Genomic DNA, 23,638 nt, shown 5'->3' with positions numbered 1-23,638 from the left:
AGCTCATATTAATAGAACATATTGATCACAATGTAATAGAACATATTGATCACAGTGTAATAGAACATATTGATCACAGTGTAATAGAACATATTAATCACAGTGTAATAGAACATATTGATCACAGTGTAATAGAACATATTGATCACAGTGTAATAGAACATATTGATCACAGTGTAATAGAACATATTGATCACAGTGTAATAGAACATATTGATCACAGTGTAATAGAACATATTAATCACAGTGTAATAGAGCATATTAATCACAGTGTAATAGAACATATTGATCACAGTGTAATAGAACATATTAATCACAGTGTAATAGAACATATTAATCACAGTGTAATAGAACATATTGATCACAGTGTAATAGAACATATTGATCACAGTGTAATAGAACATATTGATCACAGTGTAATAGAACATATTGATCACAGTGTAATAGAACATATTGATCACAGTGTAATAGAACATATTAATCACAGTGTAATAGAACATATTGATCACAATGTAATAGAACATATTAATCACAATGTAATAGAATATATTAATCACAGTGTAATAGAACATATTGATCACAGTGTAATAGAATATATTGATCACAGTGTAAAAGAACATATTGATCACAGTGTAATAGAACATATTGATCACAGTGTAATAGAACATATTGATCACAGTGTAATAGAACATATTGATCACAGTGTAATAGAACATATTGATCACGATGTAATAGAACATATTAATCACAATGTAATAGAACATATTGATCACAGTGTAATAGAACATATTGATCACAGTGTAATAAAATATATTGATCACAATGTAATCAAACATATTAATCACAATGTAATAGAACATATTGATCACAATGTAATCAAACATATTAATCACAATGTAATCAAACATATTAATCACAATGTAATAGAATATATTGATCACAATGTAATCAAACATATTAATCACAATGTAATAGAACATATTAATCATAATGTAATAGAATATATTGATCACAATGTAATCAAGCATATTAATCACAATGTAATCAAACATATTAATCACAATGTAATAGAACATATTAATCACAATGTAATCAAACATTGATCACAATGTAATAGAACATATTAATCACAATGTAATTGAATATATTGATCACAGTGTAATCAAACATTAATCACAATGTAATAGAACATATTAATCACAATGTAATCAAACATTAATCACAATATAATAGAACATATTAATCACAATGTAATCAAACATATTGATCACAGTGTAATAGAACATATTAATCACAATGTAATCAAACATATTTATCACAGTGTAATAGAACATATTGATCACAGTGTAGTATAAGATACTGATCACAGTGTAATAGAACATATTGATCACAGTGTAATAGAATATACTGATCACAGTGTAATAGAACATATTGATCACAGTGTAGTATAAGATACTGATCACAGTGTAATAGAACATATTGATCACAGTGTAATAGAATATACTGATCACAGTGTAATAGAATATACTGATCACAATGTCAGTCTCTATTTCTTAATGAAGATCCATTAAAATTAAAATTAAATGGAACACTTTGTAACCATTTTATTTAGAATGTACCAGATTTCAGCTCTGTTAGAAATGCAAAATATAGGTTAGTGTCTGGTTGGTTAATATTACTGTCCTGTTCATAATATTCACTCAGTTTGGTCATATTTTAGTATGAATGAAAAATATCTACATTACAGATATAGAAATTAGCAAATAGTTTTATCTGGTATCTATACTGTTTTTCCATTTCAGATAGCAATAGCAGACCATAATGGAATGTTACAGCTGTTTGGAATGAAGAAAGGAGATGTTCAGGTGCGTAATGAATAGGATTTTAAAAACATATTAAATGCTTTGTAATAGGAGATATCTAAAGTATATTGGTATGTATTATTATATTAGCCTGTCATTATATCTACAGTATGCTGACATATATTATTACATTAGCCTGTCATTATATCTACAGTATGCTGACATATATTATTACATTAGCCTGTCATTATATCTACAGTATGCTGACATATATTATTACATTAGCCTGTCATTATATCTACAGTATGTTGATATGTATTATTACATTAGCCTGTCATTATATCAACAGCATGTTAATGACTATTTAGCACATTGGCGTGTCATTATACATACAGTTTGTTATTATGTAGGTAGTACACTAGCCTGTCATTATATCTACATTATGTTAATATATCTACTACATTACCCTGTCACTATATCTACAGTACTACGTTATTATGTATATATTACATTAGTGTGTCGAGCCAATGTGGGTATGTGAGAAAGCTTCAGTAGCTTCTCGTGGGTCGGTGGTTCTTTCCGGGGTTTTCCTGGGTTCTTCCTCCACCATTAATACTGGCCGCCATGTATAGCCTATCGTGTGCTGAAAAATGGTGTTAAACCCTGCAACAACAACAACAACAACAACATTAGTGTGTCATTATATCTACAGTATGTTGATATGTATTACATATATATTACATTAGCCTATCATTATATGTACAGTATGTTATTATGTATATATTATATTAGCCTGTCATTTACAGTGTGTTCACAGAATCTTTCTAATCACACATCCGCTTGTTTATATTTTTATTTGGGATGTCTCGGATTTTTTATAATGTTTTATTGCCAAACTCAGCACTCCAATCAAAGAATGGAAGCCAGCAGTGATCAGCTCTAACAAGTTACTTTCTGCACTATCATAGTGTGAGTGTGTGTGTGTGTGTGTGTGTGTGTGTGTGTGTTGATTTGACTGTCATAGCATATAATATTACTATCTCCACCTTTTAGGATGAAGTAAGAAATTAGGTCTTCATGATCTTTGATCAAGATTAAAGACTACACTATGCATCATCATTAGGGCTACATCTGCATTAATTTTACTTTATTTTGGACTTGGATGAAAGAGTTTAATGGCTACTATGCAATGGACAATAATGGAGCATATTTTCCTGCATTAAAATGCCTCCTTACTCCATAATTCATTGGGTTAAATCTTCGGTCTGTCTAATTTCTTTTTAGCATGTTTTCAAGACCTCTGCTTCCACCAAACTAACCAGATTGGAACTTGGCGGACCAGTTGGAGGGGTGCGGGAGAGAATATTTGTGTCATCAGAAGCAGTAGTCAAAGGTTACACAAAGAAAGGGAAGAACTTTCTGACCTTCGACACAAACATGTCAGAGCCCGTTCTGTCAATGTAAGTTAGTCACAGCATGATTACTTGAATTACCATAATCAGAGGTTTTGCATGATTTTTAGCTCACTTGGCCCAATGAACTTATGATATTGTCCACCATCTGTCATGTATTGTGTATCTATAAAAATTGCTTGTTACCAATCTCCAATTTTAGTCAGACTTGGAATATGGATTTAGGTCATCAAAATCTCAGATGAATTGGATAATAAGCGAGATCTATATATCTGCTAATCTCATTACCATCCTGGAAGCCAGATTTCTGATGTGATTTTGATCCGTCTTTAAATATATCTTTATATCATCAAGATCTTGGGTGAGTGATATCCATGCATGCTAGTGACATGATCTTGCATTTGATTGGCTGAGCTTGTTACTACTTCAGATCCTATTTTGATCAAATTTAGATCATATTCTTGTCATCAAGATCTTAGATGATTGAGATCATCACATACTAATGATGTGATCTTGCATTTGATTGGCTAAGCATGTTATTACTTCTGATCCAGTTTTGATCAGACATAGAATATGTTTTTATCATCAAGATCTTGGATGAATTTGATAATGAGTGAGATGTACTCCTAATAACGAGGTGATCTTGTATCTGATTGGTTGAGCTTATTGCCACTCAGGAAGGCAGGTTTCTGATCTGATTTTGATCAGACTTGAAATATGGGCTTAATAGCATTATTGCCTTTTTGGATGGGTCCAGTGATGGGCAAGAATATGTTGCCTTTTTTATGGGTCCAATTATGAGCAAGAATCCAGCATAATTATGACATAATCTTGAAAGTGATTAACGGAGCTTTTTACCACTCTGGAAGCCATATTTCTGGTCAAACTTTGATTAGACTGGTAGTATATGCTTATATCATCAAGATCTTGGACAGTTTCGATAGTGAGCATGGATCAATACAAAATAATCATTAAATATTAGTTTATACAGTGTATGATCAGGATCTCACACAGGTTTGCTTGACTGATCTTGTTTCCGAAGACGGCATTTCTAACCCAGTTTGATTAAACTTACTTGGTACATAGGCTTATATCATCAAGATGAATGATGAGTAAAATTATGAGCATGATCCATTTGTATTAATGAGGTGATTTTGCATCTGTTTGGTCGAACTCGTTAATACTGGTGACTCAATTTCTGATTGTATCTTTTGAAACTTAGTAATTAGGCTTATATTTTAAATGCATGTAGTGTATTTTATTATAAGCATTTTCAGTGCATATGGATGAGATGAACTTGCATAATACTGACTAAACACTGCACAAGTGAATGTATTCGAATCTAATTTGAATTTGACTTAGTAAATAGGCTCATATCGTAAAGCTGCTGGATGATTCTTATTTTTAGCCAGGTCTATGCATATTTATGGCGCGATGTTGCATTTGATCAACCTGTGTCATAAAAATCTTTTTTGATTTTGAGTGAAATCCATATTATTGATGTGACAATGCATCTGATTGGCTGAGCTTGATACAGTTGGGCATGTGACAATTCATCCGATTGGCTGGGTTTGATAAAATTTGGCATGGGACAATGCAACTGATTGGCTGAGCTTGATACAATTTGGCATGTGACAATGCATCTGATTGGCTGGGCTTGGTGAAATTTGGCATGTGACAATGCATCTGATTGGCTAGGCTTGAAAAATTTGGCATGAAACAATGCATCTGATTGGGTGGGCTTGGTAAAATTTGGCAGCTAAATTTCTGATCAGTTTTCGATCAGACTTGTTAAATAGTCTTATATTATCAAGATGATCATGAGCAAGATCTACACATATTAATCCAATAATCCAGTATCTGATTAGCTGAACTTGTTATCACTCTACAGACCTTATTCTGATCGGATTTCGCTCCATCATATGGTTACAACATCATTGTTATAGACAAGTTCTGTAATAAGTGAGATTTGCATATGTTAATGAAATACCTTACACATGATTGGCTGAGCTTGTTGCCTCTGTAAATCTGGAGACAGTATTTATGATCCAGTTTCTCAAAAACTTGGTAAATGGGTTTATATCATCAAGCTCCTGGATGAATTCTGTTATGAGCAAGAGGCTAATGCATACCTATTAATACTGTTATGTTTAGAATTTTTTTTTCTTCTCACGATATAGTAAAATATGTAAAATCAACATGATACAAAGTTTGGGAGATAGTTTACATACTATGTATGTGCTTAGACACAATATGTTCAAGGTCACCAAGCTTTTTGGACCAAATTCATGTTTTACTTGCTTGTAATCTTCAGACATCATTTTAAATTTTTTTTATCTACCTATATTTTTTAAACAAAGTGCAAACTATAAACATTTGACTGGGACATAAGCGCTAAGCAAACCTATCCATATTGCAGTTACAGTGACATTTTCAATATTTTTTTACCAGACTTTGCACATGCATGTACAGCAGGGGGGGTGTGCGTGTGGGTGAGTGCGTGCATGCGTGCATGTATGTGGGTGGGTCAGTAGGTACATACGCAGGTAGGTAGGTCTCAGGCTACCGTCACTGGGTCATTGGTACCTGTAATGATCAAGATGTTAGGTTTTGTTAATGTTAGTGGACACTGTTGGTATAGGGTGAGAGAAATGTCATCTGGATTCACTGAATGTGCAACACTGAGTGTAATTGATGTTTAAACATTTTTCTTTGATATAATGTTATTAATTGTGCAAAATGTTATTCAGCTTTTGATTTTATATAATTTAATTCCAACTGTGCTTAACAGCTCTTGTACCGTTAACTATCTTTTCAGTTAGAACTGTGATGTGATCTTGACTAGTCCTGAAATGACTAGTTAGAAATGTCAGTGGGAAATATTTATCTTTTTATGTCTCTGGTTCAAAGGAATCCATATTTTTATATTTATTTCTATCTATCAGGTATGTGGAAGGTGCGGACTTGTTTACCTGCAGTAACTTTGTTTTCAACCACTATCATGACTGTAAGGATGTTAATAGTTTTGTATGTGCAGACAACATCAGTGATGTCATCTGTTTGCCTGCAAACATGGTGGACCTTACACCAGTTTTAGCATGTCAGGACAGAGTTCTGCGAATTATTCAGGTCTGTATTCTACGAGTGTCAAACAATTTACTTTTAAGCAATATCTTATTGACCATAGTTTTGTTGTGCACATTAAGAATAATAGCTATACAATAATTTTTCCTTGGTGGAAAAAGGCAGAAAAAAATTTTGATGTAATTTGCATGCCAACATTTAAATAAAATCAGGACAGAATTGCTTTATGTCCATTTGTACTTTCCTCAGGAGATGGCTTGGTTGAACTCCAATCATAAATATTATGTGTTAGATTATTCACTGTGTAACTACTTGCAGTGATATTTGACTATGTGGACTAAAAACACAACAGGCAGTTTTCATTTACATTCTTTTATCTTCATTATTAGAAAAATAAATAATGATAGTTCATCATAATCTTTCAACCATTTTCCATCAGTCATTGGTATTGGGTTGGTTTTGTTAACAATACAGTGACAACACTAGAAGTTGGCATGTTTTGATATTTTGGTTCAAATTTACAGGGTTCGGATCTGCTGTATGAAGTTGAGGTACCAGGCCCACCTGTGACACTAAGTCTGTATGGAAACAATGGAGGTACACAGATTTTTTTATATTTTTGAATAATGTATAGCATTGCAGTACAAGTATTGGAAATTCTGATTATAATATCATGAGAGAGGGAGTTTTCAAATGGCTATTGACAAGTGAATGTTGAACTCACTATTGCCAAATATCAGTACTTTAAAATATAAATTTACTCTGAAATTTTGGACTGGTTTTTAACCTCCATTTTTCAGTATAACTTTGTTATAGGTAATAAATTTGGCATTTGGCTGGATTTATGTTTGGGGATTAGGGCTTGAGGGTAGGGCCTCATTTGCAAAGTCATTTTTGAATATTTGAATTCTTACATTTCTGCAGGGGATGAGGCCAATGAGGTCCTGTATGGCACATCGGATGGAAGAGTGGGTCTGGTGCAGATTGGAAAGTAATGTATACAAACTGACATGAACATTGTTTGCACTGCACTTTTAAGAGAGCCAGTATAATCATATGGTTTCCATCACTGATATTTTTTTACACACATAATTGCACACACTATACCAGAAAAAAACCCAAGAAGAATTCAGTGTATATTGTCTTGCTATCCATCCCCTATCTACCATGTTTTCTGGCCTATAAGTCAGTGTGGAGTACAAGTCATTCCCCATATACCATGTTTTCTGGTCTGTAAGTCAATGTGGAGCGAAGTCAACTTCAGTGATTTTGTTGTTGTTGTTGTTGCTGTTGTTGTGTGGTTTGATGCCATTTTCGAGCACACGATAGGCTATACATGGCAGCTAGTATTAATGGTGGAGGAAGAACCCGGGAAAAGCCCGGAAAGAACCACCAACCCACGAGAAGCTACTGGTGAGCTTTCACACATACCCACATTGGCTGAATCTTAGACTCGAACCGCCGCAGACAGAGCTGAGATGGCAGTGATCCGTAACGAAGAGCGCTTTAGACCACTCAGCCACTTGGGGCCCCCAGTGATTTTGTAAATGTCCCATTCTTTATACATAAATCAATGTGAGTATAAGAGAAAGCCAGATCATCACAATAGCTTTACCTTTTTCACGCATGACCAAAGTTTGATGATTCTTATGGTATCACTGTATGCTATGCCAGATTAATTGGGAAATTGCAGTCACCAATGCTAGCATACTTTAGCCCATGATTCCGGTGGAGAGAGAGCGGGGAAAGATTGTATTAGTCTGTTACCTGGTAATTGTGATCTTCCTCAAGAAGTAAGAAATATAAAAGAAAATTAATGATAGAGACAGAAACGTATACAATATAAGAATATGGTATATAGAATACGTTTGTATTCTTTAATATATCTATGATATACAATAGCAAATTTAAACAAACGACCAATTTCATAATACATATTCTGTAACATGTTATCAATTATAATTGAAAGTACTGCAATATTCTAATTTATTTATTATTGATGCATGATTAATCAATTAAAGAATTGGTATAATTTCTTTTGGTTCTCAATCCACTTGAGATTGTAGAAGCAAAAAGTGATATGAATCAATGATAGAGAACAAAGGGGTACCAGCATTACCTATTACCCAAAGCCAATATCAGGGTTTAAACAGTTAATTGGCTGGGATTGTTTTGTCAGTTACCAAAGACAAATTCATCATTTATTATCAAAGAAATATGCTGAATCAATAGCTAGTTAAGAATGAATACAAGTACAGTGTGACCCCGCTATAGAACACTCCAATATAACATGAATTCGGATATATCACAGTTGTGGCACGGCTCCTAAAATTTCATATACATGCATTTTCTCGTACACAAAAAAAAAAAAACTTTCTTAAAATGTACGAAAAAACCATTAAAGGTTTATAATTTTGGGGAAATGATCGTGTATGAATAATACAAGATGATCATGGCATGGCTCCTGAAATTTCATATATATTTTTCTCGTACGTGAAAAAATAGTTTTTCTTCTTGAAAGTATGAAAAATAACATGTTGTAATAAGTTTATTCAGGGATCTTGAAGGGCTTCACCAATATCACACATTGTGTTTTTTTTCCCTTATTGGCAGCAAAATATATCATCTGGCAATTTTGTTGTTGTATAGACAACCATAGGTTTGGAGTGGAGAAGTTCAGAGGCCCCATGAAAGGAAGTCGCAAACTTAGTATCAAATGCACTGAAATTTATAAGAGATGAACAAATTCTTTGTCCATATTGACAAACCATCTTAACAGTCCATTGTTATATCATTATCCACTTATCCTGACATCTAGCATGAGTACTGTATGCCGTGAGATATCCACTTTTTTGTTGTTGACATTAGTGGTAACGGAGATCAGCTGGATGAGGCATTATGTCATAATCTATCTTTCTTTGGATTTTTGGCCTCTTGCTAGTAATTAATATATTTACATAGACTGACATTTGTATGTGGATTGTAAGTAAAGTTCCTCTTCTTTTCACTCATATTTAAATCCTTCAGAACACTCGCATTTTCTATAATAATCCCTGTCATCAGACCAGAACACCTGTGTCCCTATCGACTGTTGACCCTTTTTTAAATTTCTGATGCATGTATGGAAGGCAGCATCTGTCTGCTACCATGAATGTAAAAAAAAAAAACCAACACAAGGTCTTACTTGTTGGTCTATTCAGTAGGCAGGGAGGAACAGTAACTAGAATTGACCAAATGACAGCCAATTCCTTTTTTTAAAAATGTACACATAAAATAGTTTGCTGAAATTTCAAAGAAAACAGATTACTTTTGAAGCATCGATTGTTTTGAAAAAGTACTAAGCAAATAGAAGAAAAAAAATCAGTCTCAATCATGCAATACAATTTTTTGATGTTGCTCCCACAATAAGAAATGGGCATTTGTGTGGTTCCCCAACAATGTCCTTTAGCAGTGACTTCGATAACACATGCATTCTTCATCAAATAAAGCCAACTACAATCTTCAATAGAAACAACAAACCTTTCTTCAAAGAAGTCAGTACCAAACAAAAAGTAAAAGCAATGGGATCTGATGGATTGTTTCATTTTCCAGTGTGACTGGAACATGTTTACTGTGCCATGAAAGTTTATGCTATGAACACTACCAATGGCAGCTTAAAATGCAAACTAACTTTTACCGACTTGGGATGTACTGAAAGGTAAAATACTTCATCATTCATTATGTGGGGGCCCCGAGTGGCCGAGTGGTCTAAAGCGCTCTCCATTAGAGATCACTGCCATCTCACCTCTGTCTGCGTAGGTTCGAGTCTAGGATTCGGCCAATGTGGGTATGTGAGAAAGCTTGCCAGTAGCTTCTCGTGAGTCAGTGGTTCTTCCCAGGGTTTTCTCGGGTTCTTCCTCCACCATTAATACTGGCTGCCATGCATAGCCTATCGTGTGCTGAAAAATGGCGTTAAACCCCACAGCAACAACAATCATTATGTGATTGTGCTATTTTTTTCCACTATATGACCTATATGACCTGTGACAAAGTTATTGAATATTTAAAATGTGTGTGTGCATATTTTTCATGGAATTACTTGTATTGTGGATTCAATGTTGTGATGAGATTCGCGGGTGAGTACATGATGTTGATACTGTATTCATGCTATACATTAGACATGTATATATAAACAGTATACACATACATGTACCAATGCATGGTTCTCTGAATAAAGTAAAATATTATATATGTCTTCTCTATTTTCACTACAGATGTATTTCTCATTTGATATGCATCGATTGAAAATGGTTACTGTGCCATTGAAGCACATATTTTTGCACCCACATTTATTACCTACCCCCCCTCCCCAGCAAATTTTTGTGGGTACATGCATCATTTCTTTCAGCTAACTGACCTGGTTGCTTATAACATGGTTTGGTCTATATCATGGTTGGGTTCTATGGCTCCCAACTACTGTGCTATAGTGGGGTCATACTGTAATATTTTGACATTACATTTTACCGTAAGCTGCAATGTAGAACTAAAGTTGGATTGTTGATGATCTATGAGAAGTCCATCTCTATTCTAAGTTATAACCTACATTATGGGCATTGCTCAGTGATTGTTTGACAGACTGTATGATAATTATGTGCATACTCTACAGTATTGTGACTGTATGATAATTATGTGCTTACTCTACAGTATTGTGACTGTATGATAATTATGTGCTTACTCTACAGTATTGTGACTGTATGATAATTATGTGCTTACTCTACAGTATTTTTATAATATTCATTGAAAATTTGGTTAATATGTAATACATACCTTTTAATATTAATTATGTAAATGAAAAAGATGTACCAGTAATTGCTCAGGTGCATCAAATAAAATACATGTAAATCAATATCACTGAACCTATGGATAAAATCATGATCACAAAGAACAAGGTATGATTGAAAAGAAAGATGAGTAAAGCAAAGTCAGTTCATATTTTTTAAAGAACAAACAATATGCTTTGTACAAGAACAGTTCACTATAGAGTATTTGAATTAGTACTATGCAGCCGTGGAATTGTGAAGTCTTTAATTGTTTTCTTTTATTGCGTGTTGGAGAAATCAGATGATATAAGCACATACAAATGCATGCAAAATAATGAATACAATTATAATATAAAAGCAAATGGAATAATTCATAACAATTTATTGGCATGATAATTGAATACGAATTTGTACAGCTGCATGACCTGTTTTTGATCTTGCCGACTGCATCTCAAAATTATGATATTACAAGTACATAAAGTAATTCAATGACATAATCTCAGTTCAGAGTATAAGAGGAAGCCCAGACTTCCAGGTAAAAAGCAGTATTGACTTATAGGCCGTAAAATATTATACCGGTCCATGCTGTATCTTTTACTCTTTTTCACCAATCCCAGCAAAAAGGTGTACAAAATGTTGAAGAGATTTTATGTATCAAAAGTGTCAATGTTGCATAGTTCTTTCAACAGGTACAAATTCATTGACAGAATCACTGGGCTATATTTTCAACATGAATTCCCTCATTGACAGAATCTCTGGGCTATATTTTAAACATGATTTCCCTCATTGACAGAATCTCTGGGCTATATTTTAAACATGATTTCTCCCATTGACAGAATCTCTGAGCTATATTTTCAACATGATTTCTCCCATTGACAGAATCTCTGAGCTATATTTTCAACATGATTTCTCCCATTGACAGAATCTCTGGGCTATATTTTAAACATGATTTCTCCCATTGACAGAATCTCTGGGCTATATTTTAAACATGATTTCTCCCATTGACAGAATCTCTGAGCTATATTTTAAACATGATTTCTCCCATTGACAGAATCTCTGAGCTATATTTTCAACATGATTTCCCTCATTGACAGAATCTCTGAGCTATATTTTCAACATGTTTTCTCTCATTGACAGAATCTCTGAGCTATATTTTCAACATGTTTTCCCTCATTGACAGAATCTCTGAGCTATATTTTCAACATGTTTTCTCTCATTTGCAGAATCTCTGAGCTATATTTTCAACATGTTTTCTCTTATTGACAGAATCTCTGGGCTATATTTTCAACATGTTTTCTCTTATTTGCAGAATCTCTGAGCTATATTTTCAACATGTTTTCTCTCATTGACAGAATCTCTGAGCTATATTTTCAACATGATTTCCCTCATTGACAGAATCTCTGAGCTATATTTTCAACATGTTTTCTCTCATTGACAGAATCTCTGAGCTATATTTTCAACATGTTTTCCCTCATTGACAGAATCTCTGAGCTATATTTTCAACATGTTTTCTCTCATTTGCAGAATCTCTGAGCTATATTTTCAACATGTTTTCTCTCATTGACAGAATCTCTGGGCTATATTTTCAACATGTTTTCTCTTATTGACAGAATCTCTGAGCTATATTTTAAACATGATTTCTCTCACTGACAGAATCTCTGGGCTATATTTTAAACATGATTTCTCCCATTGACAGAATCTCTGAGCTATATTTTAAACATGATTTCTCCCATTGACAGAATCTCTGGGCTATATTTTAAACATGATTTCTCCCATTGACAGAATCTCTGAGCTATATTTTCAACATGATTTCTCCCATTGACAGAATCTCTGAGCTATATTTTAAACATGATTTCTCCCATTGACAGAATCTCTGGGCTATATTTTAAACATGATTTCTCCCATTGACAGAATCTCTGGGCTATATTTTAAACATGATTTCTCCCATTGACAGAATCTCTGGGCTATATTTTAAACATGATTTCTCCCATTGACAGAATCTCTGGGCTATATTTTAAACATGATTTCTCCCATTGACAGAATCTCTGGGCTATATTTTAAACATGATTTCTCCCATTGACAGAATCTCTGAGCTATATTTTAAACATGATTTCTCCCATTGACAGAATCTCTGAGCTATATTTTCAACATGATTTCTCCCATTGACAGAATCTCTGAGCTATATTTTAAACATGATTTCTCCCATTGACAGAATCTCTGAGCTATATTTTCAACATGTTTTCTCTCATTGACAGAATCTCTGAGCTATATTTTCAACATGTTTTCTCTCATTTGCAGAATCTCTGAGCTATATTTTCAACATGTTTTCTCTCATTGACAGAATCTCTGAGCTATATTTTAAACATGATTTCTCCCATTGACAGAATCTCTGAGCTATATTTTAAACATGATTTCTCCCATTGACAGAATCTCTGGGCTATATTTTAAACATGATTTCTCCCATTGACAGAATCTCTGGGCTATATTTTAAACATGATTTCTCCCATTGACAGAATCTCTGGGCTATATTTTAAACATGATTTCTCCCATTGACAGAATCTCTGGGCTATATTTTAAACATGATTTCTCCCATTGACAGAATCTCTGGGCTATATTTTAAACATGATTTCTCCCATTGACAGAATCTCTGAGCTATATTTTAAACATGATTTCTCCCATTGACAGAATCTCTGAGCTATATTTTCAACATGATTTCTCCCATTGACAGAATCTCTGAGCTATATTTTAAACATGATTTCTCCCATTGACAGAATCTCTGAGCTATATTTTCAACATGTTTTCTCTCATTGACAGAATCTCTGAGCTATATTTTCAACATGTTTTCCCTCATTGACAGAATCTCTGAGCTATATTTTCAACATGTTTTCTCTCATTGACAGAATCTCTGAGCTATATTTTCAACATGTTTTCCCTCATTGACAGAATCTCTGAGCTATATTTTCAACATGTTTTCTCTCATTTGCAGAATCTCTGAGCTATATTTTCAACATGTTTTCTCTTATTGACAGAATCTCTGGGCTATATTTTCAACATGTTTTCTCTTATTTGCAGAATCTCTGAGCTATATTTTCAACATGTTTTCTCTCATTGACAGAATCTCTGAGCTATATTTTCAACATGATTTCCCTCATTGACAGAATCTCTGAGCTATATTTTAAACATGATTTCCCTCATTGACAGAATCTCTGGGCTATATTTTAAACATGATTTCTCCCATTGACAGAATCTCTGAGCTATATTTTCAACATGATTTCTCCCATTGACAGAATCTCTGAGCTATATTTTCAACATGATTTCTCCCATTGACAGAATCTCTGAGCTATATTTTCAACATGATTTCTCCCATTGACAGAATCTCTGGGCTATATTTTAAACATGATTTCTCCCATTGACAGAATCTCTGAGCTATATTTTAAACATGATTTCTCTTATTTGCAGAATCTCTGAGCTATATTTTCAACATGTTTTCTCTCATTGACAGAATCTCTGGGCTATATTTTCAACATGTTTTCTCTTATTGACAGAATCTCTGGGCTATATTTTCAACATGTTTTCTCTTATTTGCAGAATCTCTGGGCTATATTTTCAACATGTTTTCTCTCATTTGCAGAATCTCTGAGCTATATTTTCAACATGTTTTCTCTCATTGACAGAATCTCTGGGCTATATTTTAAACATGATTTCTCCCATTGACAGAATCTCTGAGCTATATTTTCAACATGATTTCCCTCATTGACAGAATCTCTGAGCTATATTTTCAACATGTTTTCTCTCATTGACAGAATCTCTGAGCTATATTTTCAACATGTTTTCCCTCATTGACAGAATCTCTGAGCTATATTTTCAACATGTTTTCTCTCATTTGCAGAATCTCTGAGCTATATTTTCAACATGTTTTCTCTTATTGACAGAATCTCTGGGCTATATTTTCAACATGTTTTCTCTCATTGACATTATCTCTGAGCTATATTTTCAACATGTTTTCTCTCATTTGCAGAATCTCTGAGCTATATTTTCAACATGTTTTCTCTCATTTGCAGAATCTCTGAGCTATATTTTCAACATGTTTTCTCTTATTTGCAGAATCTCTGAGCTATATTTTCAACATGTTTTCTCTCATTTGCAGAATCTCTGAGCTATATTTTCAACATGTTTTCTCTTATTGACAGAATCTCTGAGCTATATTTTCAACATGTTTTCTCTTATTGACAGAATCTCTGGGCTATATTTTCAACATGTTTTCTCTCATTGACAGAATCTCTGAGCTATATTTTCAACATGTTTTCTCTCATTGACAGAATCTCTGAGCTATATTTTCAACATGTTTTCTCTTATTGACAGAATCTCTGAGCTATATTTTCAACATGTTTTCTCTTATTGACAGAATCTCTGGGCTATATTTTCAACATGTTTTCTCTCATTGACAGAATCTCTGGGCTATATTTTCAACATGTTTTCTCTCATTTGCAGAATCTCTGAGCTATATTTTCAACATGTTTTCTCTCATTGACATTATCTCTGGGCTATATTTTCAACATGTTTTCTCTCATTTGCAGAATCTCTGAGCTATATTTTCAACATGTTTTCTCTCATTGACAGAATCTCTGAGCTATATTTTCAACATGTTTTCTCTCATTGACAGAATCTCTGGGCTATATTTTCAACATGTTTTCTCTCATTTGCAGAATCTCTGAGCTATATTTTCAACATGTTTTCTCTCATTGACAGAATCTCTGGGCTATATTTTCAACATGATTTCCCTCACTGACAAAATCTCTGGGCTATATTTTCAACATGATTTCCCTCAGTCACCAAAATTACAGCATTGGAAGCATGTTGTGAATGATTACTAGATTGCTGATGTTCAGCTCTGAAATGTATATGGTAATTTTCCCATGATAAGCCATCCCCCAAAGTTTACAAACTTAAGCACTTTTGTTCTTTGAAAATGTCTCTTTCTCAAGATTAATCTCCCCTTCCACTTTAAAAAAATCTACCAGAATACAATGCAGTTCTCTAATTTGTATTGGGAGAAATGCTGTAGTTTTAGTATTGGCTTCGTGAAACATGTATTGTTCTTTTTTGGTGAAGATTCACAAACCATAGTGTTTTCATTATTTCAGATTGGCTCCATCTCACCGATGGGAACTTCCAAATGAAAAACGAAATGGAGGTTAGTATTTGATTATTCATTGTAAGTTACAAATGCTTTCTTTCCAATATTAAATTAGTTTTTGTTATCAAAAGATGTACTCCTTGATTCTTTATTAATTTTTCTTGTAGGGAATATAATGTTCCAGTACAGTGAAGTTTATATGATTCCAAATTACCAGATGTATCCGTCATTGTCTTTATTTGCTTTACATTAACAGTACAAAGTCTTCAGCATAGTACTAATTATCCCTTAGACCTTAAAAGGGGCCCCGAGTGGCCGAGTGGTCTAACGCGCTCTCCGTTATGGATCACTGCCATCTCACCTCTGTCTGCGTGGGTTCGAGTCTTGGATTCAGCCAATGTGGGTATGTGAGAAAGCTTGCCAGTAGCTTCTCGTGGGTCGGTGGTTCTTTCCGGGGTTTTCCCGGTTTCTTCCTCCACCATTAATACTGGCCGCCATGTATAGCCTATCATGTGCTGAAAAATGGCATTAAACCCTACAACAACAGACCTTAAAAACTTTTGCTTAATTTGCTATTCATTCATTTCTTCTTCTATGAGGTAATATTATTCACCACTTTACTAGGGATCCAAACTTTTAATGGCTCTTTCTGGACACTTTTTTCTTCAAAAACTGACTTTTCAGTTGTTATGGTAACAAAAAAAGAAAAGACTTATGTGCCTAATTATTAAATGTACCTTGGTTCTGGACTTGCAGTTGCTTCAGTTTTAATTTTATCATCCAATGTTCAATAGTTTATCATATATATTCACTTATAAAATGAGTCCTACTGCAAACTGCACAGACCCAGATCTGCAATAGCATAATGTGCTGGCAGATCTGGGTCTGTGCAGTTTGCTAGGAGTAATCATTAGAACAAACAACATTGACCCTATACTGCAGTCACATTAGCAGACAGGATCTTTGTTGTTTGAAGTTTGACCTGACTTATAATATAGTATATACAGTACTTGTAGACTAATTATTAGCTCAATTGGCCATGAATACAGATGAGATTGTTGTATGGCCTTGCATCTGTTATGCACAACTGGCAAGGACCAATTTTGACCAGATTTGGCAGAGAGCATCTCTACATAAAGTTCTTACAAATTTATACAGATGATGCTAATCTGTCTTCAAATATGACCACCATGTTTAAAAATAGAAAAAAATGTTTTAAAAAATATCTTCTTACAAACCACTGCACAGAATTTGATGGAATTTGACATCATCCTGGCTTGAAGACATTTTAAATTTGTTCAAATGATGCTGATCTGCATTCAAGTATTGCCACCATTACTAAAAATAGAATCCTGGCAGGAAGACCTTTGAAGATTGAACAAATGATGCTGGTCTGACTTCTAATATGGCCACCATTACTAAAAATAGAATCCTGGCAGGAAGACTGTTGAAGTTTGTACAGATGATGCTGATCTATTTTCAAATATGGCTGCACTGAAAGATAATTAAAACTTGTCCAATGTCAGTTGCTATTTTCAACTTTTCAAAGCCTACAAGACCAATTTCACCCAAGCCCTCCATGGAGTGCCATAGCTTAAAGGCCTTTCACTACTATATTAATGAAGCCAAGCTGCCATAAAATATGATCATCCATTACTAAAAATAGAAAAATCTTTAAACAGCTTATTCAAAATAGAATTTTAAGCAGATTTCACAGAAGGCGTTCTTTCATGAAGTCCATTAAAAATTTACACAGCATCATAGATGCTGCTGATCTACCATCAACTGTAATGATTATTACCAAAAATATATAAACCTTTAAATGACTTCTTCTCCAGAGCTGATGATTAGAATTTAAGTAAATTGTGCAGATTTAGAGGGCTTTCAAGTTGATACTGATCCACAGTAAAATATGTTTGTTGCGCTAAATGCTCAACAATATTAGATAACACTTAAAAATAAATACAGTGACAATGACAAGATTACAAAAATAAACACCATGAAAATATAAAACAAAAGCATGCTGGCAATAATTAAGGAAGTAAACATTATTAAATCGTTAAGTCGGTTTTTGTAGTTGAAATAGATGAGTTTTAAGGGCACTCTTGAATGAGATCACAGTGTCACTGTGTCTAATGGGCAATTCATTCCATATAACTGGACCCAGGTACACAAACAAAGGTTGTCAGTATGACTTTGTTTTATCAGTGGGAACAATGAGAATATGAGTGTCCAAAGAGGAGCATAAGTTTCTATATGGGGTGTGGACATGGATAGGGTCAATGAAATGTAGCATAGTGAATAGATGTTTGTGTTTGATTCTGGATCAAATGGGAAGCCATTGAAAGTTACAGAGCAGAAGATTTTGTGCTTAGTACCTTGTACTCCAAGGATGATCCAAGCAGCTGTGTTTTGAACTTTTTGAAGTTTCTGTAGTAGATATAAAGACAAACCAGACAGATATGAATTACATTTGTCTAGTCTTGAAAGTACTAAGGAACACAAAAGTGTTTTAGTGGCATCGATGGAAAGAATATTGTAATTGGAGCTGATTTTTCTCAGCTCCAGATATGCAACCTTGCATATGTTCATTACATGTTGGTGTAATGAGAGCTTACTGTTGAGATTTACACCAAGGTTTTGTACTGTGTAAATTTAATGTTAGCATTGCTGATACACATTGATTGAGGTAAAGGATGTGAATGAGAAAGTCTTTGCATGGTGATCGGATGGCTTCAGTTTTTATCATCATTCATCTGCCTCTTGAAACATGTCATCCATGACTTCACATTGAAAATGCACCTCTGTACACCTTGGTCGGTAGCCTCAGCTTCAGTTGGGCAACTAAATTTGTACATATGAGTGTCAACAGAATACAGTGGATGAGACACCAGATCTTGATCTATGAAATTTGAGAGTGACTGAGTGTATAGAATGAATAGAATGGGGCCAAGAACAGAACCTTGTGGAACATCAAACATTGATCAGCTGGGTGTCCTGTTGACCAAGTAGAACTTGATCCATATTAAGGCTATATCATGAATACCAAATACATACTGGAGATGGTGAAGTAATATATCATGGTATGTTATCTCAAATGCCACAGATAAGTCAGGGATGGTGAGGACTGTAATCATTTGAGTATCCAAAGCAGAGAGAAGGTCGTTAACTACTCTCAGAAGGGCAGAATCAAGTTCACATGACTTTGGTGTGCTCTTCCTCACAATTTAATTACAAAATCCAGAATGAAAGGTTCAAAATGCTGTTTAAGTTTGTCATGTATATTCTTTAACACAACTGTATTGATAAAATCAGTCAGTTGAAATTGTGTTGACAAGCTTATCTGTAATTCATTGAACTTTTTCGTGGAAGAAATTTGCAAGGTCCAAAAGGTCGACTGTAAAAGAAGGTAGTTGGAAGTGGTGCACATTTGTTCCTTAACATTAGCTTGTTCATAATCTCAAAGAGCTCTTTGTAGCTGGAACTTTCAGTGATCTTGGTACTGTATTATGCTGATTTTGCAGAATGAACTATGTTAACACTAAAAGCTAATGCATGTAGTAGAATCAGCCTAAATTAAACAAAATTTAAATGACTTCCTCCCAGACACCACTAAACAGAATTTGAATGAATTTGACAGAAAGTATCTTGGCATAGAGGGATTTAAAATTTACGCTGATGCTGATCCATTTTCTAATATGGCCACCATTACTTAAAATAGACACAAATTCATAATTGCTTCTTCCACAAACTGTTCATTAGAATTTGATCAAACTTGTTAGAAAGCATAAATGATGCTTCTGTCATCCAGTCTGGTTGTCATACAAAATAGAATAGCAAACTTTAAATGACTTTCTTTGCAAGACCATTGAATGAAATTTAATTCTATTTGAACAAATGTATCGGACCATAAAGGCTTTTCAGATTCATATAAATGGTGCCAATTCGCCATCAGATACAGAAACCGTTACTAAAAACAGAAAACTATTGAAACTTAGTTTTAGAAATTGCTGAATATAATTTGACCAAACATAAATAGGAAGCAACCTGATATAAAGATATTTTACTATTGTTTTTACAAATGATACCAATATGCCCTCAGCTATTGCCCCATTTCTAAAAAATAGTCAAACATTTAAACAACATTTTCAAAAAACTGCTCAACAAAATTTGACTTCATTTTACAGAAAGTATGCTGGCTTTCCGATTAATACACCTTTCCATCATCAGGTATGCTGGCCTTCTGATTTATACACCTTTCCATCATCAGGTATGCTGGCTTTCAGATTTATACACCTTTCCAGCATCAGGTATGCTGGCTTTCAGATTTATACACCTTTCCATCATCAGGTATGCTGGCTTTCAGATTTATACACCTTTCCAGCATCAGGTATGCTGGCCTTCTGATTTATACACTTTTCCATCATCAGGTATGCTGGCTTTCAGATTTATACACCTTTCCAGCATCAGGTATGCTGGCTTTCAGATTTATACACCTTTCCAGCATCGTGTATGGTTGCCATTACTCAAGAGAAGAAAAGCCTAAGAACAACGTTTTCAAAACTCCAAATTAGAATTTAACCAGGAGAGAGCATATTGGCATAAGGCTTTTATGGCTTTCACAAGTGATACACATCTGCCATCTAATATAGCTGCCATTACTACTGGCTTTCACAAATGATACACATCCTCCATCTAATATAGCTGCCATTGCTACTTCATTAAATGTCAGTAAACAAGCAAACATAAAATTAAATCAACTTTCTTAGCAAACTTCCCTTGCATTCATTGGTTAGGTAGATGAAAGCAAAGTTAAGTACACTCAAACCCACTTTGGACTCTTGTTTATAAAAATGATTTTATTCTTACAGACGATTATACTATGGAATTGCATCCAACATCAGTATTTATATAACTGTACTGTTTTTATCGTTAATTGCTAATTGACAACAAGCAATCTTGCTGGTTCAAAACTACAGAACACCTAATTAATGGGCATTTCCTGTCAAGTCTGACAGTAATTTTTATTTGATTAGGTCCTCATCATCCAATTTTAATTTTATTGATAAGTGTAGGAGATACGCATTCATGCCTTTTTTTGTCTTGTGTTTTGTGGCTATAGAGTATTTAAACGATTGAGAAAACATACTGACTATACAGATTGTATGGGGTAATTATGGGCTTCTAATGTCCAGTGCCCAACATATCAAATTGGCCAATGGCCATTAGAGCTGGTTTGTCATTTATTACTGGGGAACTCTGCAGGCTGATTTAATATATTTCCAAACATGATATTCCAGAATCATTTTATGACGTCTAAATGAATCAGCTGAGTTAGATAACTGCTGTTTTTCATACACAATTTATATTTATAATTTCTGGAAGGATGATAGTTAGAAAATAAGTTTGACTTACATTTATTGGTTTTAGATATTATCAAGTCCAAAAGGAAATTTTTGTAGTTTTTAGCACAGAAAAATGGACAAGTATTTCTTTTTATTTCAGGTGTACTGTGTATTGATAATTTTGACATCACAGCCGATGGTGTATTGGATTTGTTGATTGGACGAGATGATGGACAAGTGGAAGTTTACAGCTACGATGATTCCGATGAACCTATTCACAGATACAGTCATGTATGTATGAAATGGTATTTAGAAATAAAAATTAATGCTTGAGTTAAGCTGTCAAATAATCTCAGTTCTTTACTAAGAGGACTCAAGCTGTATGAACTCACTTATAAGTTGAGTTGAACAACAGACAACATAGACCCTAATCTGCCATTGTGTAATGTGCAAGCAGATCAGGGTCTGTGTTGTTTGTACTACTGATTACTCATAGCAGACTACATAACATAGAGATCTGCCAGCGCATTATGTGACAGCAGATATAGATGTATGCAGTTTGCAGTGGACTTGACTTATAAGTGAGTACATATGGGTGTGTATAAATGCTAACTTTGACTATCAGATATATGTTTTTAAAAGCCAATCCTGTGTATGCCATGTCATATTTGTTGTCATATGATCATTGATATATTTTTTATTTAAATGTCAACTATTTATTTTGTACTTATTTTTTATATTAGTCTGACTTGTTAGCTCCCATTGCTATAATTCAGAATAACTTATGGCCTCTTGTCTGCCATCTTTCCATCAGTTGGCACGAGTTTGTTATCATTACTCCTCCTAAGCTACTTGGATATTGTCATGAAACTTTGCACATACACATTCATCCCAGTGTCTAGTTGGTCCTAAATAAAAAACCGCTCTAGTGGCCTAGTTGTTAGAGCATCTGCCTCGGATGCGGGAGGTCATGGGTTCAATCTCAGGCCGAGTCATACCAAAGACTTATAAAAATGGTACTAACAGCTGCCACCTCGCTTGGCGCTCAGCGTTAAGAGGTTAGTGTTAGGACTGGTCAGCCTGGTGTCAGGATAATGTGACTGGGTGGGACATCATGCTACATGTCTTTGGCATGATACCCCAGTGCTAGACATCACTGTAAACTGCCACACTGCAGACATCATAGCGATAGGACTGAAAAATTGTTAAAGCTACATTAAAAATCCAAATCACATGCACACAGGCCTAAAATAAAAATGGTACTACTCAGACATCTAATATGGCAACCACAGAGCCCATCTTAAAAATCATTTCATCATTACTCCTCCAGAATGGATTGTCATATCAGTATGGAATTTTCACCTAAGGACTTATGAAGTCTAGTTGGTTCTTAATGAAAATGGTTCCAATCTGATGTCCAATGTGGATACCAGAGACCATCTTGAAAATTTTGCTATTTCTATCTATCCTGAATGAAATGTCCTAATGCCATGAGATTTTCACTGAAAGACTTCTCGTGATGCCTAGTTTGTCCTGATTAAAATTGGTTAATCTGATTTCCAATTTGGCCAATGAAAAAATCTTGTTAATGTTAATCCACCTGAATAAAAGGTAATGCTGCCATGGGGTTTTCACCAGAAGACATCTTATGTTGTCAAGTTGGTCCTAAATGAACATAGTGCTAATCTGATGTCTGACATGACTGCTACAATAGTGCTAATCTGATGTCTGACATGACTGCTACAGTAGTACTAATCTGATCTCTGACATGACTGCCACAATAGTGCTAATCTGATGGCTGACATAACTGCTACAATAGTGCTAATCTGATGTCTGACATGACTGCTACAATAGTGCTAATCTCATGTCTGACATGACTGCTACAATAGTGCTAATCTGATGTCTGACATAACTGCTACAATAGTGCTAATCTGATGTCTGACATGACTGCTACGATAGTGCTAATATGATTTCTGACATAACTGCTACAGTGGCCTTAATGAAACTTTTGTTATTGCTAATCTTCCAGAATGTTGTTGTAGGATTTAATGCCATTTTT

At 34.3% G+C, this 23,638-nt stretch overlaps 1 protein-coding gene across 1 annotated transcript in view; it reads left to right on the top strand.

Annotated features, from left to right (window-relative positions):
* Positions 1–23,638, top strand: part of LOC149797074 (BBSome complex member BBS7-like) — a 57,825-nt gene that overhangs the window by 2,235 nt on the left and 31,952 nt on the right. The window contains exons 2-9 of the mRNA XM_089960705.1: positions 3–800; positions 1,803–1,865; positions 3,087–3,262; positions 6,160–6,343; positions 6,823–6,895; positions 7,223–7,289; positions 16,242–16,291; positions 21,740–21,870. Coding sequence (XP_089816831.1) covers positions 3–800; positions 1,803–1,865; positions 3,087–3,262; positions 6,160–6,343; positions 6,823–6,895; positions 7,223–7,289; positions 16,242–16,291; positions 21,740–21,870 — 1,542 coding nt within the window. The remainder of the gene's footprint in view (positions 1–2; positions 801–1,802; positions 1,866–3,086; positions 3,263–6,159; positions 6,344–6,822; positions 6,896–7,222; positions 7,290–16,241; positions 16,292–21,739; positions 21,871–23,638) is intronic.

Source organism: Sinohyriopsis cumingii, chromosome 6 (genome assembly GCF_028554795.1).
Source record: "Sinohyriopsis cumingii isolate HCF-2022 chromosome 6, ASM2855479v2, whole genome shotgun sequence".
NCBI lineage: Eukaryota > Metazoa > Mollusca > Bivalvia > Unionida > Unionidae > Sinohyriopsis > Sinohyriopsis cumingii.
Note: the sequence above shows the minus strand (reverse complement) of the source record. Positions and strands in the feature narration are given on the sequence as shown.